Genomic DNA, 15,162 nt, shown 5'->3' with positions numbered 1-15,162 from the left:
CTTTGTCCATTATTTGAATTATAGTGGTTATGGTATCTATTACCGTAACCATTATAACTGAAAAATAGAATAATTTGCTAATTTTTTTGTTAATGAGTGTTCTTTTAGAAACTACTGAAGGTAATTTAGTCATTGACTTGTTTGTCGACGAACAACCGCTAGCATGCTATAATTTCCTTAAACTATGCAAGTTGAATTATTATTTCTTTACACCTTTTTATGATTTGCACAAGGACTTAATTGTGACCAGTGGAGACCCAGATTATCCAGAAAGTACAGATGGAAATGCAATTAACAATTTTGGAGATGTCAGTATCAATGAAGTATCAATAAAGCAGAATAAGTATCTTCCCATCCCCAATACTCAACACGAATATGGCGATAATGGAATAGGTCTAGTATCGTTCGTCACCAAAAAGGATATAGATGGAAAAAAGTTGGTGATCGGTTCGCAGTTTACAATCAGTCTTACAGCAGATGTTGCTAATCTAAAGTCCTTTAACCAAGTATATTTTGGCAAAGTGGTGGAAGGATTTCAAGTATTGGAAAAAATTAATTTATCGGTGGTTGAAAATATGGAAACGAGAAGATTGTTGAAAGATATACGGATCACCCATACGCACAATATTTATGACCCGTATGTGGATCCTAGCTTCATGGATAAGAAAAAGTCGACCGAATTGCCTTCAGATACACAGATTGCCAATATGCGGATTCCTGAATTGGTTTCTGAAGCCAAACTAGAAGATAGCTCAACATACCTGGCTCTAGCATTGGAATTAATGAACGATTTGCCTCACTATCAAATTAAACCTTCGCCAAGGACTCTATTTATTGCAAAATTAAATCCTATAACTACATCGGAATCGTTAAGTATTATATTCAGCAGGTTTGGCAATGTAATTAATTGCAATGTGGTTGAAGATCGCAAAACCAACAAAAGTTTATGTTATGGATTCGTCGAATTTGAAGACAAGCAGCAAGCTGATCGGGCCTATAGCAAATTGAAAGATGGTTGCATTATTGATGGCAGAAATGTGGTAATAGATTTTTCGCAATCGGTGAAGAATATGAAACTACAGAGATAATATAATATACTAATAATAATGATTCTTTTATAAATCCTAAATACTAACCATAAAAATAAGTGAATATCCGAAGATAACATATTTAAAGAAGAAATAAATCATGAAATTGATCATTAAAAATTGTGTCAAAGTTGCTCCAACTAACCAACAAATTCATCTTCATCCCTCTTCTCACTAAAACTTAGACTTAATCTCTTTGTTCATCACATTCCTTGGAAATGTGACCCGACTTACCACAGTTGTAACAAGTCTTAGAGGTGAATTCACCTCCCGATGCGGAGTTACAGTCTTTGGAAATGTGACCGGTCTTACCACATGCATAACACTTAACAACACCAGCTTGACAGTCTCTGGCATAATGGTTTGGTCCACCACACTTGTAACAAGTAGTGGCTGGTTTTTGGAATTTGCTAGTTGCAGGCTTCTTAGCCGATTCATTGCCCGCCTCGGTACAGTTCTTAGAAATGTGTCCAAATTGTCCACAGTTGTAACATTTAGCACCTTGTGATTGGGTTGGACAGTCACTTTGGACGTGTCCTAAATCACCACATGAGTAACATTGCTTTTGGGTAGCTTGTTTTGGAGCTGGGCAGTCGTTAGATTCATGTCCTGGTTGACGACAGTTATAACATAATCTTTGTTCTTGTTGACAATTATCAGCTAAATGTCCAACTTCACCACACTTGTAACAACTTCTTGGGAAAACAGCAGCCATCTTTCTTCCTACGTATCTATTTTTTAGATTATTATCTAGTTTATTAACTACTTAATTAATCGATATAATTAACCGATTTGTGTCACTCAACCGAAAATTTTTTGTTCGAAAAAATTCAACGTTACCCGCAACTTAATATATACCTTTATAGATTGCATCACCAGTCAAGCATGTCTTCTTCATATCAGAAACGTCGTGGACTCTAATAATGTCAGTCTTTTGTTGGATACAGGCCATGACAGATGCTGCAGTACTTATGACTCTTTCAGATGCAACTGGTTCGTTACATATAGTACCTAAAAATTTCTTTCTAGACGGACCTAAAAGAGTACATAAACCACTGAAACTGATGTAGGAATGATTGATATGATCATTATCATCTCTTTGATTTACTAACATGGAATAATTTTTAAATGCAGAGGCATACTTGATGACATTAATATTTTGGGGAAGGTTTTTAGCGAATCCAATACCAGGATCCAAAATCACTTGCCATTTCTTAACACCTTTATTGAATGATTTGAGGATTTGTAAACCAAGCTCTCTAGAAACACCCTTGATTAAATTATCCACATCAGGCTTTGGAAGTGAAATGTGATGACCAGTTACAGGATCATCCAAGTATTCGATTATATCTTCATTTGTATTTGATTCGTAGTTTGCTAGCTTTGACATGGTTTGTGGGGTTCCTCTCGTATGATTCATAATATATGGACAGCCATATTTTGCAACCACATCGAACATATCATCATCGTAAAGGCCCATAGAAATATCGTTAATGATGTCAGCACCGGCCAACAAGCACTCTTCCGCGATTTTGGCTCTATAGGTGTCAATTGATATCACACATTGAGATAATGCATTATTAGAGGACTCCCTGATCGCCTTGACAACAGGCAATAATCTTTCAAGCTCTTCTTGAACCGAAGGCTCTACACTGCCTGGTCTAGTGGAAACACCACCAATATCTAAGATATCAGCACCCTGTTCTATTAATTGGCTCGCGTTTTCAAGAATTTCGTCTATGGATTTATGGTAATTCTTTCCTCCATCACTAAATGAATCAGGAGTTATATTGAGAATGCCCATAATCAATGTTTTGTGTTTGTTTTCAACATGGTCGAATTTTAATGGATTCTTTGTATCTTCTAATCTCGGGATTGGCACAATTTGTAGCAAATTAGAAGATTCTTGAATCAGTTCGTTTGTCTCGCTAGTGAATAATTGACGTGAGTGGTTGTGGAGTGGTTCAGCACTAACTGGATGTAATACATCTGGACCGAGCAATTCGCATAATGGTTGCAAAACAAATGTTCTTTCTAACATAGATTTATGAGGGACTACTAAATCGTCAGTGTTTAAAATGATGTCGTCAATTAATAGAATGTCAAGATCTATAGTTCTTGGGCCATTATCAAACTCTTTGACTCGTTTCACATGATCATATTCAATCTCTTTTAACACCTTTAGTAAATCGTGTGGTGTCTTATTCTTGAATGAAATTTTAATTGCAGCATTGTAAAAATCTGGTTGATCTTTAAAATACATTGGCTTTGAAATATACAATGATGATGTCGCTAATAACTTAATATCATACGAAGACAACAATTGCAATGCATCATTTATGTTTGAAAGTTGGTTTTCTTGATTCGACCCGATTGCAATATAAGCAATGTGCTCGTCATACTTATTGAATTTAGAGTCCTCAAGAGAAGTTGGCAAATTAAAGTTAGGTGTCGATTTAGCAATAGCCCCGATATCAGTAATTGGATCAACGTCTTTAAATGAGGTTTCGGACATATTGGAAGAAACACCTACTCCATCAGTAAAAGTAATAGCATTGGGCTTGGTAACTGTGGCCGATACATTTTGAATTCCCTCACCATAATTTTGAATAATTAATTGACCAACTTTCATAACCAAAGCCTCTACTGTCTTGAAATTAGAGGATTCAACATAAAGGGTTAATTCATCAATGATCTTATGAATTGATATGTTAGCATTCTTTTTCAATTTTATGGAAATATCAATGTCTACAATCTGTCTCTGTAACCTTTCAAATGTAAATACACCAATTACAGTTAATAATTTTAATCCATAAACATTGATTTCATCAGGTATTTCAATGTCTCCAGTTCTTGATCTGCACATCTTGTATTCAATACTATCAGCTCGAATCTCAGACTTATTACTCTTAATCGAAACAACAGCTTGATGACCACCTCCTTTTTTATCATCTAGTACAATTTCTCCAACAGACTCTGCAATGCTTCCTAAAGATTTGAAATTCTTATGTTCATTTGCTTTCATATACTCAGCAATATTTCTTGATATAACTGCATAATTTAAGGAGTACTTAAGGTTATCAGTTACTGAAGCCTGGTGAAAGTCAGTATTTAATGATACAGATATGGTAATTGGTTGCGGCGTTGGTCTATTCCAAGCATCCTTACCAGTAATGGCTATAGAAGCCAAATTATTGATGAAAACCGTATCTTGTAGCATATATCTTGAAGTATTGAATGAACGTTTTGCTGCCGGAAAAATAACCGACTTTAATTTATTAATTTGAAGCAATATGATTATGAAAACGCAAGCTATATGTACGGCTTATATCCGTATGCAATTGATTTAGTTTTACTAAATATGTTATGGACCTGACAAATTTTTTTTTTTTTTTGAAGTCGGACTGAGGAGTCGGCTTAATCTTATCAAGGTTATTAATTTAATATATATATATACATATTATATAGTTTCAAAGTATTTGATTTGAAAAGTCACACATTTTTAATTATTTAGTCATCATCGTCACTACTTGTACCTAGGAATTGATCCAATATGTCTATTTTTGATTCTTTTACATCAGTATTAGATTTCTCGCACAGTATGGGGTTCTTTTCAATCTCTTTATTGTCGTCAAAATATTCGTTATTTGTATCATCTAGTGTTATACCTTTCATGAATTCCTTAGATTCGTCATTTAAAAGCTCACCGATATTGAGATCGTCAATTAATTCCGTAGAATCCGAAATCACAGTTCCATATTCTGAACTTTCTCTAATGATATTCTCGGCCTCAGACATGGTGCAATCGAAATCTTGCATAATAAATCGTATTATAATTTCGTTTGCCAATACAAAAGTAGAGAAACCATTAATTGTCCAGTATGATACAGTTTTATTTTTATTTGCAGCATTCAGCAAATCGTTCTTATGCCGACTTATAATAATTGATCCAATGAACAGCTGTCTCTTAAACCCGTAGTAACCACCAAAAAATTCTTGCCAGTTAACACTCCATTTTTCCTTGTGCGTCATTGTTTCATAGTTAGATGATTCAGATAGTGATTTTGCCATATCATAAAAAATAGAGGTTTCAAGTTTGCCTTTCAATATCTCAGGTACTATATACAAATGGGCCTCCGTTCTTTCTAATAATGCTTTCTTTGATGATACTGTATTTGGATAGTCCTTATCCTTATATTTCAAACGGATAGCTTCAATATTGGCCTGCTTGCGATTTTCCATAGTTGATAAAATATTTCCTTTCATCAATTCAACAGCAAAACCATCGTCGCTCGAAGCAAGCTCTCCATCATTTTGTCGAACATTTTCCATATAATCCTTGTATTTGTTAGAGCTTGTTGCTATCAATTTATCTAATACCTGAACTTCTTTTTCATTATGAGGCTCTTGGCTCTTTGCTGGACTGCTAGATAATTGCTTCAAATTAATTAATTGGATTTCTGTTTCGCTGTCAGAATTATTATAATCGAACATATTACCACTGACATCCGAAGAAGGATTGTCTGGATCGTATTGATACCTCTTTTTATTAAATGCATCTAAAATGTTGAAGTCTATTTTTTTCTTATCATCATCATCATTTTGTTCATGATGCCTTTTTATAGGACTAGAGCTAAATGATACTTGTGATTTTCTTTGCTTCCTGGGTTTCTTTTTTACCAAATTATTTACAATGACAGGTTGTGGTTTTCTTTTCCTTCCAGTGCTGGGTCCTGTACGACGTGAGTTGCTGAACAAATTTGATCGATCATGTAGATGAATCACAGATTCATCATTTTTAGTTGTGGGACTGTTATTGATTTAGACTCTGGAGACCTGCTCTTACTATGGCCTAGACTCAAATATCGTTTTGAAGCTGCCATTAGTTATTTCTTTTCATAGTGGTCTCAAAATCTTTTTGACTAGATTTAAATTTTGATTCATCAATACGCGATAAATAAAACTTAGTATTGTTCAACTAAACAAAAACTACGGTAAAACATTAAAATGAAAACTTATATTACATACGAAATATTTAAAATTCAGTGGATAAAATTCATTGAGGCTGGTTCATTCTTCCATTTTGAAAGAAGTTTGCCAATTGTGCACTTAAATTTGGATTACCACCACCTTGATTTAAGGTGTTCATAAAATCATTTGCTCGAGGAAAGTTTCCTTGAGCAGGCTGAGCAGGCTGGGCAGGCATTGAAAAGCCTGGATTTGGGCTATTGGAGTTTCCAAATAAACCACTAAGTGGGTTTACTGATGATTGAGTTAAAGTTGTGAAATCTGGTTGCGCACCATGAGACATAGATGCGTTTTGCTGAGGAATTAATGTAGTCTTAACATAATCTTCATCTGGTTCACCTGGCTTATTAGACTTTGGACCATTTCTGGCGGAGTTAGTAGGCATCTTTTTAGACATAGCCTTTGAAGATATACCAGTACCAATCTCAATATCTGGCTCGTCGATGACCATACCACTCAGTAATGGCTGACCACCTGTACCACCCCATTGGGCCTGGACAACCCAAGCCCTATCGGCATCGGTCAATCTTTGGATTGGAATGATTGAGATACCATGCTGATAATTACAACAGTCTCTTGGACCGAATCCAACACCCCAACGAGTTCTTAAGGGTAATGCATTGTCTTTGTTAAAAGAGGTAATGACTTGTTCAGCTTCTCTTCTTGAGTAAACCTTAACAAAAGCGTGCTTTCTTTCACTGTTCAAAATAACAGATTGAACTTCAGCGTATGGTCTTAAAACTGATGCTAATTCCTTTTCATCCATATTTCTTGGGACACCACCAATAAATAAAGTTCTTGACAACACTTTAAAAGATCCTTGTGGTAATGATTGATCAAATCCAACATTACGAGGACGGTAATGCGGAGTACCTGGTAAATTCATTTCACCGTTCATTTCATTAGGAACATTAAAGTTTGGTGGTCCACCAGGAATTTGAGTTGGCATAGGTGACTGTTGAGGTAAAAATTGTTGTGGAATCTGTTGTTGAAATTGTTGTTGAAATTGTTGTCTTGGAGGAGATCTATCTCTTCTGTTGTTTTGTCCGAAGCGGTTTGGTGATCTTGATCTGTTTCTTCTGGAATAACTTGTAACACCATTATCATCGCGACCACGTCTACCAGTTCCATAGTCTGGCTGTCCAGTTTGTCTAGATTGTTGCTGAGGGATTGGAGGAAGAGATGCACTACCGTTTTGCATTTGCTGCAACATATTGAAAATATATTGTTCATTTGGTGCAGATTGCCCCGGTTGAGGTGCATTATTCTGTTGAGGAGCAGCACCATTATTACCTGCCATAGCTGAAAGTTGAGATAAAATGTCGTTAGCATTATTTCCAGATGCCTGCTGTGGCTGTGGAGGTTGTTGAACAGGAACAGCAGAGGCGGTAGTAGGTGTAGAGCTATTGGAATTAGACTTCTTAGCCAAAGATGCCAAAGCCAGCAAAATACTACCCGAGTCGTTTGAATTATTCTCAGGTTGTTGCTTTATTGGTTCATTAGTTTTACCAGGTGGAGAGCCAGGAGGAGTGGTGGAACTGAAATGTTTGGACCTGATCTTATTGATAATTTCTGGCTTGAACGTTTCAGCTCTTTCCCAAATGTCTACTAATTTACCAATTTTAATTGTCTGGGACTTACTTACCAGTAATTCCATCGCATCGTCAATAAGCAGTTCGACTAGCTCGCTGATTTTGTAAACAGCAGAAGCATAAGTTCCTTCTGGGGCCAGCGAGGTAATTTCTTGGTTTTGTTTCTTCGCTTCCTCAATAAAGATTCTTACGATCGAATCAACCACGTATAATGTACCTAATTTGTGCGACGAAGGGGCCGCTTTACAGTTAGAGTACAAAATAGTTATGAACTTCGACTCTTCCGATACATTCTTCACTGCAAGATCCGTCAACTTCTTTATACGCGACCCTGACACTCCAGGGGCCTTCAACGTTGGCAACTCCTTCAATATAGTTTCAAATTGTTCCACTGCTGACATATTACTATTTTTCTTTACGATACTATCGACTAAGCACTAATTCTATTTTTCCAAAGATACGGTTTTTAGGATCCCGGGTATACTTTTACGAGTAGGAGTAACTATTATTAATTAATTTAATTTCTTGGTTTCTTACGCTAGAGTAATCAATCCAATCAACACAATTTAGTATTACAATAAAAATTCTTGGGTGACACTAACTAAAAATTTGAAAAGAAAGCTGTTTAAAATACAGATTTACTAATCTTTTTACTATCTTTTAATAAGTATTTTTCACGACGAGTTTTATTACTCGTATTTCCTAATAATGTATTTGGTTGTTATGACTTAGGAATAATAGATTAATAATGTTATGAGGGCGAAAGTGCAAGATGGACTCCTTTTATAGTCTTGACGCTGGCAGTACAAATACCCTGTTACCCGGAGTTCTCAACGGCTTTGTGACAGTATTATAAATTCTGTGCTGTACTTGGATATACGCGGAAGTGAAAAATTCTAACCTCATAGAATAAAGACCATATATACGTCCCAGATATACTACGGTAGCTATATTCATAGAGTCATTACGTTTCCAGATGCTTAGCAGGTCAATTATCAGAGCATACTCCACACAAGCTAGCTCACCCCTAATTTCGTCCACGCTACTTTTATCGAGACAACCAGTTATAACTGCTGATTTACCAGAGTTTGAGAATCAGTACCACAAATACCAGAATGAATTATGGAAGAGATTAATGTGGACATTTCCAAAGTGGTTCTACTATAGGGAAGGAACGTTGTCCGAACAGAATTACCGAGAATTAAACAAAAACCCAATATTTAACAACCCAAATATCGAATTTCCAAGAGGTAGACCAGAAATCAGACATCAAAGAGACAGAAGATTCAAACAGGAAATTGAATTACCTAAAACGTATAAGGAAGCAAAAGAAGGCGAAGAGGACGATTTTGAAGTGACACCTGGCGATGACTTATCGCGTAAGATTGTTCCTAATCCAAGAATCACTGATGCCGACAAAAACGGTGATTTAACCAGTTTAGAGAGAAAGTTGAGCCGTACATTGTATTTAGTCATCAATAAGGAAGACAAGTGGATATTACCAAATTTTAGCGAAGGAGCATCTGAAAAGTTGACACCTTTACATACGATGGCCGAAGAAGGGTTATACAAGATCGGGGGAGAGAAAATCAATTACTTCAATGTATCTAATAAACCATGCCATTTATATAACAACAATAACGGAAAAGAATACTTCATTAAGTCTCACATCTTATCGGGTAAGTTCGAACCACAAGAGCCATCATTGAAATACATGTGGTTAACAAAAGGTGAGTTAGGCTCGTATTTAAATAAAGATTACTATAAGGATATTAAACATTTATTGAATGATGTCTAATATTTAACTAAAGTCATACATGTACATAGAAATAGTTTATATACATTAATAACTGTATTAAGATACACTTTACTTTTATATATGTAGAATTGCTTACATGTCTTTTTTGCCTTTTATTGCCTTTTCAGCAGCCCAGACTGATCTATCTAATACGGTACCGACCATCAAAACTCCGGCAACTGAACTGATTACACCCAAGACAAACCCAGACCATGTCTTGGCATATTGTTCTTTGTTGATGATTTTCAAAGGAGAAATTTCGAAATGGAAAAATACACCAGGTAATCCACCTCTTGCATGTAATGTGTGTTGGTGGTCTTCGTCCTTACCACCTCTCAAAGGTCTATGGTGGGAAATCACAGAGAATTGATTGGTATCTAAAGGAGAAGACATATCTATGAATTCGAATCTTGTAGCAACAACCTTTAAATAATATGATGCCACATGATATTTCTCATTAAATGCTAACTGGTGGTTATCTAATGGATGTGTGCTTTGTTGCAAGTTGTTATTGTGAGGATCAGAACCGAAAGAAAAATGATTTATAACGTGGTCAAAATTAAATTTATCTTCATATTTTTCGAATAAAGATAAGTCATGAATATGTCTTCCTGGAGCAGTAGATGAAGATCCTGGAGCAAAGTGTAAATTACCAGATATTCTGTTGATTTGTGCCGTACCTTTAACTCTACAACCTTCATTGTTGCTGATTCTTTCAGTTAATCTGGAAACATAACCTTCATTTTCACATTGTTCAATATCTTTACCATCGTAAAATGCCCACATTTTCTCAGCGTAAGCCAATTTCACAGTTTGACAGCTATTACAACAATATTCATTATTATCCTGGGGTAAAGCACCATAACATGGACCACATTTCCCATCAGCTCCCACGCCTTTGGCCATTTCATCTAATGACAAATCATTACTCAATACTGGCGCTTCGTCAAGAATTTCATGGTTTGAATCTTTGAGAATTCTGTACTTTTGAAATCCAGATTTCAAAATGTCTAACTGAAGATCTCCACTGATGTCGAGAATATCTAAAGTTAATACATCACAAGGCATATTAGGGAATGAAATGTCTAGATTAATATCTAATTTTGTGTTGATATCACGGTCAACTACCAATTCTGGTCTTGTAATAATCAGAGTATAATCTTTGTATTCATTACGAATTAAAAACATGACAATGAAAATACACACCAAAGTAATAATTCCCCCGGAAGCTGTTTTGATTTTTGCATCTTCCACAGTCTTTGCAAACACATCTATTGATATCAACTTTGGTCTAGAAGACATCTTGAATTGGTGATATTATTGTTGAAAGAACTGAAATCTAAGCGATTAAATCTACGTGGCCGCTGAAAATTTATTCGAGCGACATTTGAAATCTGAATCAGAAACACTTTACGAATAAAAATTCAACGAATACCGATGAGTTTATCAAATAATAGAACATTCTTCAAGAATTTCGTTCCTGTTCTCATAAAGGATTCACCAATTGCAGGAGGGTCTGGTTCAGAGATTATACTGATTTCCATAAATTTAACAGGTACTAGATTAGTTAACTCGAGGACAGATAGATCGATAAGGATATGGAAATGCACACCAGAAAGACTTATTGACCCAATAATAATAGAACACCCTCATCTTAAAGCAGTTGAGAGGATATCGTGGAATCCAAAGACGGAGTTTTCATTTGCGACGGTTGGTAGAGATGACTTGGTAAAAATTTGGAGATGCACGGGTGCTTTGGAGAAGGAATTGAAGATTGTTAAGAGCGGAAATACAAATGAGTCTGGTACTGATGTGGTGTGTCAGATTGTGGCATACTCAAATGACGGCGAAATACTTACAGTTGTTGATAGGGATTCAACCGTTTACTTGTATTCTGTGTCTAACAACTACAACAAATTTCACGAGTTCAAGTTGAATGACCATATTTACGACATCCTGTGGTTTCACCACGGACACTCCTTCTTCATGTGTGCATTACATGACGGATCAGTGCCGATATATAAGGTAACGGATGTCTTACCAGGTGCCAATGGATCTGCAATTACCGATGCTTCGCCAGACACAGAAGTAGTCAACTCCGTGACAATTGATCTCAAGCATAAACTAACGGGACACAGATCTTCAGCTACATGTGTGGCAGTCGATCCCAGAGGCAAGTATTGTGCTGTGGGCTCTAACGAGGGGGTTGTATCTCTCTGGAACACTTCTTCCATGCTCATTTCAAAAGTTCTCACTAATACTGACGAAGCCATCGCCAATATTGATATAAGTCGCGATGGAACATACGTAGCCGTGGCATATGATAGTGGAGAAAACATAAAGATCTTTGACTACGATACCACAGAACAAGTGTACGAGGTTCCCAATAGCAACAGTGGAAACTTAGCTTTATCACATATTACCTGGTTTCCCTCCAAAACTGCTTTTGTACATACCAGTGATAATGGCAAGACAATGACATTAATGAAAAAGCCTGGTAAATAATCTGTATATCTAACTTCTGCATTTCCCTAGCACAATCGACGTGCCGATCATTTATTTATGTCGATGGTAATTCTTGAATATCAGCTGTTGGAATTGCATTTACAAAGCATCCTACACGTTGTTAGACTCTCATGGCACTATAATTTCTTCTCTATAGTCTATTTTCTGGCATTTTCATAATATACAAGTTCTACGTACTACAAGATGATATGAACAATTAATGAATATGATTCAGAGAAAATTCCTAACATGTAGTTCGTGAATGAAACCGTTGATACTGCCACCTCTACAATAGCTTCCTACATATCTCGCATAGTCATTAGCCCTACTTACTATAATCGGTCAAAACTCTTTGTTCTTTGAACGAAGCTGATCGTGCGAAGCGATCAAAAAAAAATACCTTCAAAATATCGGTTATAGAAAAAAAACAAGTAAACATTTGCCTTGAAAGTCATTAAGGGGCAATATAGATACATAACTATTAGTGAAATCAATAAATTGTTGCTTAACAGACATTAAGGATGGATGCAAATACACAGGCGCCAAGGCCTCAATTTCGCTCGATATCAACAACATCAAATCTTTCATTAAGCTCATCCTCGAGCAGTATCACGAGAGTAGCGCTGGGACCGATACAGGCGATGGGGAATAGTTTTAACAGGGCAGCAAATAGTGAAGAAAGTCTATACTATCAGAGTTTGCGTTTAAAACAGCGATTGGAGTCGATTGAGGAGATGAAGCCATTTTTAGAGTCAGCATTCGAAGTAGCTGAGCAGAGTGCAGAACAACAGGCTTTGGCATTATCACAACAGTTACAAGAGGACGTTAGAATTAATGGTGACAACGAATTCAGGGCGTCTATGGGGTCTGGCGGGTTTTCAATTCACTCTGACACGTCTTCGATGACATCGGTGGGTACTAATAGCAGCCCTGCCAATGCCAATCACAATATCTTCACATTCACTGCAGGAGTACTACCTGCCAATATAGGGGTAGATCCTGCAACACATTTGTGGAAAATGTTTCAACAAGGATCTTCGTTGTGTGCATTATTCAACTGCGTGGTGTCGGATTATTCGATACCAATAGTTGGCAGTGACGATCTCAGAGTGTGTAAGAAGTCTGTATATGACTTTTTGATAGCAGTGAAGATGCATTTAAACTTCGAAGACGACTCGATGTTCACCATATCGGATGTATTCCTGGATAACACGCATGACTTTTTAAAGGTGTTAAAAGTAGTGAATAAATTGGTGTCATTAAAAACAACTAAGAACCCAGTAAACTTTGAAGTAGATCAGTTGGCAATAGGAGAACTTTCTGTAAGTGATGATCGTTCAAAGGTGCTAAAAGAGATGATAGAAACAGAAAGGAAATATGTTCAGGACTTGGAATTGTTACTTGCATATAAAAATGACTTGAAGAATGCTGAACTTGTTTCGAGTGAACAGATACATATCCTTTTCCCCAATTTGAATGAAATCGTTGATTTTCAAAGAAGATTTTTGAATGGATTGGAATGCAACGTAAATATACCACATAAATACCAGAGAATTGGGTCAATTTTTATACATGCTGCAGGCGGCCCGTTCCGTGCTTATGAACCGTGGACAATTGGTCAAATTTCGGCCATTGACCTCATAAACAGGGAACTGATAAATTTGAAAAAGTCATCTACATTATTAGACCCTGGGTTTGAATTACAATCTTATATTATAAAGCCTATTCAAAGGTTATGTAAATACCCATTATTATTGAAGGAGTTAATCAAAAATTCACCTGAATCCATATCTGACAACAATAACTCCCACTCTGCTGCATATAACGAATTGATATTGGCCAACTCTGCCATAAAAGAAGTTGCCAACCAAGTTAACGAAGCTCAAAGAAGATCTGAAAATGTTGGTTACTTACAAAGTTTAATTGAAAGGGTAAATAACTGGAGAGGATTTAATTTGAAGGATCAAGGTGAACTACTTCATCATGGCGTTGTGGGTGTTAAAGACTCAGAAAATGAAAAAGAATACTTCGCTTACTTATTTGAAAAAATTATTTTCTTTTTCGTTGATGGTTCGAATGCATCAAAAGATAAAGAGGGCAAAAAGAAAAGGGATATCTTATCTTCAAGAAAGAAGTCTCAGTCTTCTTCAACAACAAACCTCTTGGATACGTTAAATCATGCCAAGGATAAATCATTGCTAGAACTAAAGGGTAGAGTATATATCCTGGAAATTTATAATATTTCCATATCAAATTCTCAAGGATATACATTAGTCATTTCATGGTCCGGTAAAAAGGAAAGTGGATCATTTACATTAAGATATAGGACCGAAGAATTGAGGAACCAATGGGAAAAATGCTTAAGAACTTTAAAGACGAACGAAATGAATAATCAGATTCATAGAAAATTACGCGACTCTCATGGATCATTATTAACTAATGATTCTACAGGATATGATGGTAGTTATGGTCATAATTCTCATGATGGCTATTCATCCAGATCATCGAATGGATCCACCTATCAACGTCATCATTCTTCGTCATCCACATTCAGCATGATGAGGCAGTCAAGGTCGAAATCTTCATCCGATCACCAGAATGCACGTACATCTTCATCTTCGTTGTCTAATTCTGCAAACAACGTATCTTCAGATAGGAACGAGTATTCATTCCTGTCCGCAGCTTCTGGATCTTCGATTATTGCCATAAAATTAGTCTATAATAAAATAGAAATTCCGGATGTGTTGCTAGTTTCAACTGCAATACAATTTCATGATTTGCATCTGAAAATATCTTCAAAGATTGCTGCTAGTGACGAGGTTAATGAAGATATCATAGTCAATAAGTTGAAGTACAAAGATGAAGATGGTGATTTCGTGGTTATGGACTCTAATGATGACTGGACATTAGCCATTGATACTTTGGATGAGCTCATCGAAAGTAATGAAAGCGATGAGCGTATTATAACAATATGGGCATCGTGAATTATTTACATGACTTAAGAAATTTTGCACTCAAGGAGCATACATATTAGACTACAAGCTTTAAGTAGCTGATTTAAAGTTATTTCATAATTTATATTTATTAATTACTGTATTGTATGATTACTCCTGATATTAATTCATGGTTTAATAACTGTAGATATTGTTTG

General features: G+C 36.0%; 9 protein-coding genes across 9 annotated transcripts; 4 read left to right on the top strand and 5 right to left on the bottom strand.

The window, feature by feature from the left end:
* Positions 1–92: 92 nt before the first annotated feature.
* AC631_02478 (uncharacterized protein) lies at positions 93–1,088 on the top strand (the record flags this gene model as incomplete). The annotated part of the gene is made up of 1 exon (XM_015611308.1): positions 93–1,088. The coding sequence occupies one exon, from the start codon at positions 93–95 to the stop codon at positions 1,086–1,088; it is 996 nt and encodes a 331-aa protein (XP_015467899.1).
* A 187-nt stretch (positions 1,089–1,275) lies between these two features.
* Positions 1,276–1,803, bottom strand: GIS2 (mRNA-binding translational activator; the record flags this gene model as incomplete). Its single annotated transcript, XM_015611307.1, has 1 exon — positions 1,276–1,803. The coding sequence occupies one exon, from the start codon at positions 1,801–1,803 to the stop codon at positions 1,276–1,278; it is 528 nt and encodes a 175-aa protein (XP_015467898.1).
* A 132-nt stretch (positions 1,804–1,935) lies between these two features.
* FOL1 (trifunctional dihydropteroate synthetase/dihydrohydroxymethylpterin pyrophosphokinase/dihydroneopterin aldolase) lies at positions 1,936–4,308 on the bottom strand (the record flags this gene model as incomplete). The annotated part of the gene is made up of 1 exon (XM_015611306.1): positions 1,936–4,308. The coding sequence occupies one exon, from the start codon at positions 4,306–4,308 to the stop codon at positions 1,936–1,938; it is 2,373 nt and encodes a 790-aa protein (XP_015467897.1).
* Positions 4,309–4,598: 290 nt separating this feature from the next.
* On the bottom strand, positions 4,599–5,582 carry AC631_02475 (uncharacterized protein; the record flags this gene model as incomplete). The annotated part of the gene is made up of 1 exon (XM_015611305.1): positions 4,599–5,582. One exon carries the CDS (start codon positions 5,580–5,582, stop codon positions 4,599–4,601), a length of 984 nt encoding a protein of 327 aa, XP_015467896.1.
* A 562-nt stretch (positions 5,583–6,144) lies between these two features.
* Positions 6,145–8,109, bottom strand: AC631_02474 (Nrd1 complex RNA-binding subunit; the record flags this gene model as incomplete). The annotated part of the gene is made up of 1 exon (XM_015611304.1): positions 6,145–8,109. One exon carries the CDS (start codon positions 8,107–8,109, stop codon positions 6,145–6,147), a length of 1,965 nt encoding a protein of 654 aa, XP_015467895.1.
* Positions 8,110–8,684: 575 nt separating this feature from the next.
* AC631_02473 (mitochondrial 54S ribosomal protein mL46) lies at positions 8,685–9,506 on the top strand (the record flags this gene model as incomplete). The annotated part of the gene is made up of 1 exon (XM_015611303.1): positions 8,685–9,506. The coding sequence occupies one exon, from the start codon at positions 8,685–8,687 to the stop codon at positions 9,504–9,506; it is 822 nt and encodes a 273-aa protein (XP_015467894.1).
* Positions 9,507–9,599: 93 nt separating this feature from the next.
* On the bottom strand, positions 9,600–10,808 carry ERV46 (Erv46p; the record flags this gene model as incomplete). The annotated part of the gene is made up of 1 exon (XM_015611302.1): positions 9,600–10,808. The coding sequence occupies one exon, from the start codon at positions 10,806–10,808 to the stop codon at positions 9,600–9,602; it is 1,209 nt and encodes a 402-aa protein (XP_015467893.1).
* Positions 10,809–10,943: 135 nt separating this feature from the next.
* On the top strand, positions 10,944–12,011 carry AC631_02471 (uncharacterized protein; the record flags this gene model as incomplete). Its single annotated transcript, XM_015611301.1, has 1 exon — positions 10,944–12,011. The coding sequence occupies one exon, from the start codon at positions 10,944–10,946 to the stop codon at positions 12,009–12,011; it is 1,068 nt and encodes a 355-aa protein (XP_015467892.1).
* A 521-nt stretch (positions 12,012–12,532) lies between these two features.
* Positions 12,533–14,995, top strand: CDC24 (Rho family guanine nucleotide exchange factor; the record flags this gene model as incomplete). The annotated part of the gene is made up of 1 exon (XM_015611300.1): positions 12,533–14,995. One exon carries the CDS (start codon positions 12,533–12,535, stop codon positions 14,993–14,995), a length of 2,463 nt encoding a protein of 820 aa, XP_015467891.1.
* Positions 14,996–15,162: the final 167 nt, after the last annotated feature.

Source organism: Debaryomyces fabryi, assembly GCF_001447935.2.
Source record: "Debaryomyces fabryi strain CBS 789 chromosome Unknown contig00043, whole genome shotgun sequence".
In the NCBI taxonomy this organism is placed as follows: Eukaryota; Fungi; Ascomycota; class Pichiomycetes; order Serinales; family Debaryomycetaceae; genus Debaryomyces; species Debaryomyces fabryi.
This window is presented reverse-complemented; position numbering and strand designations above follow the sequence as displayed.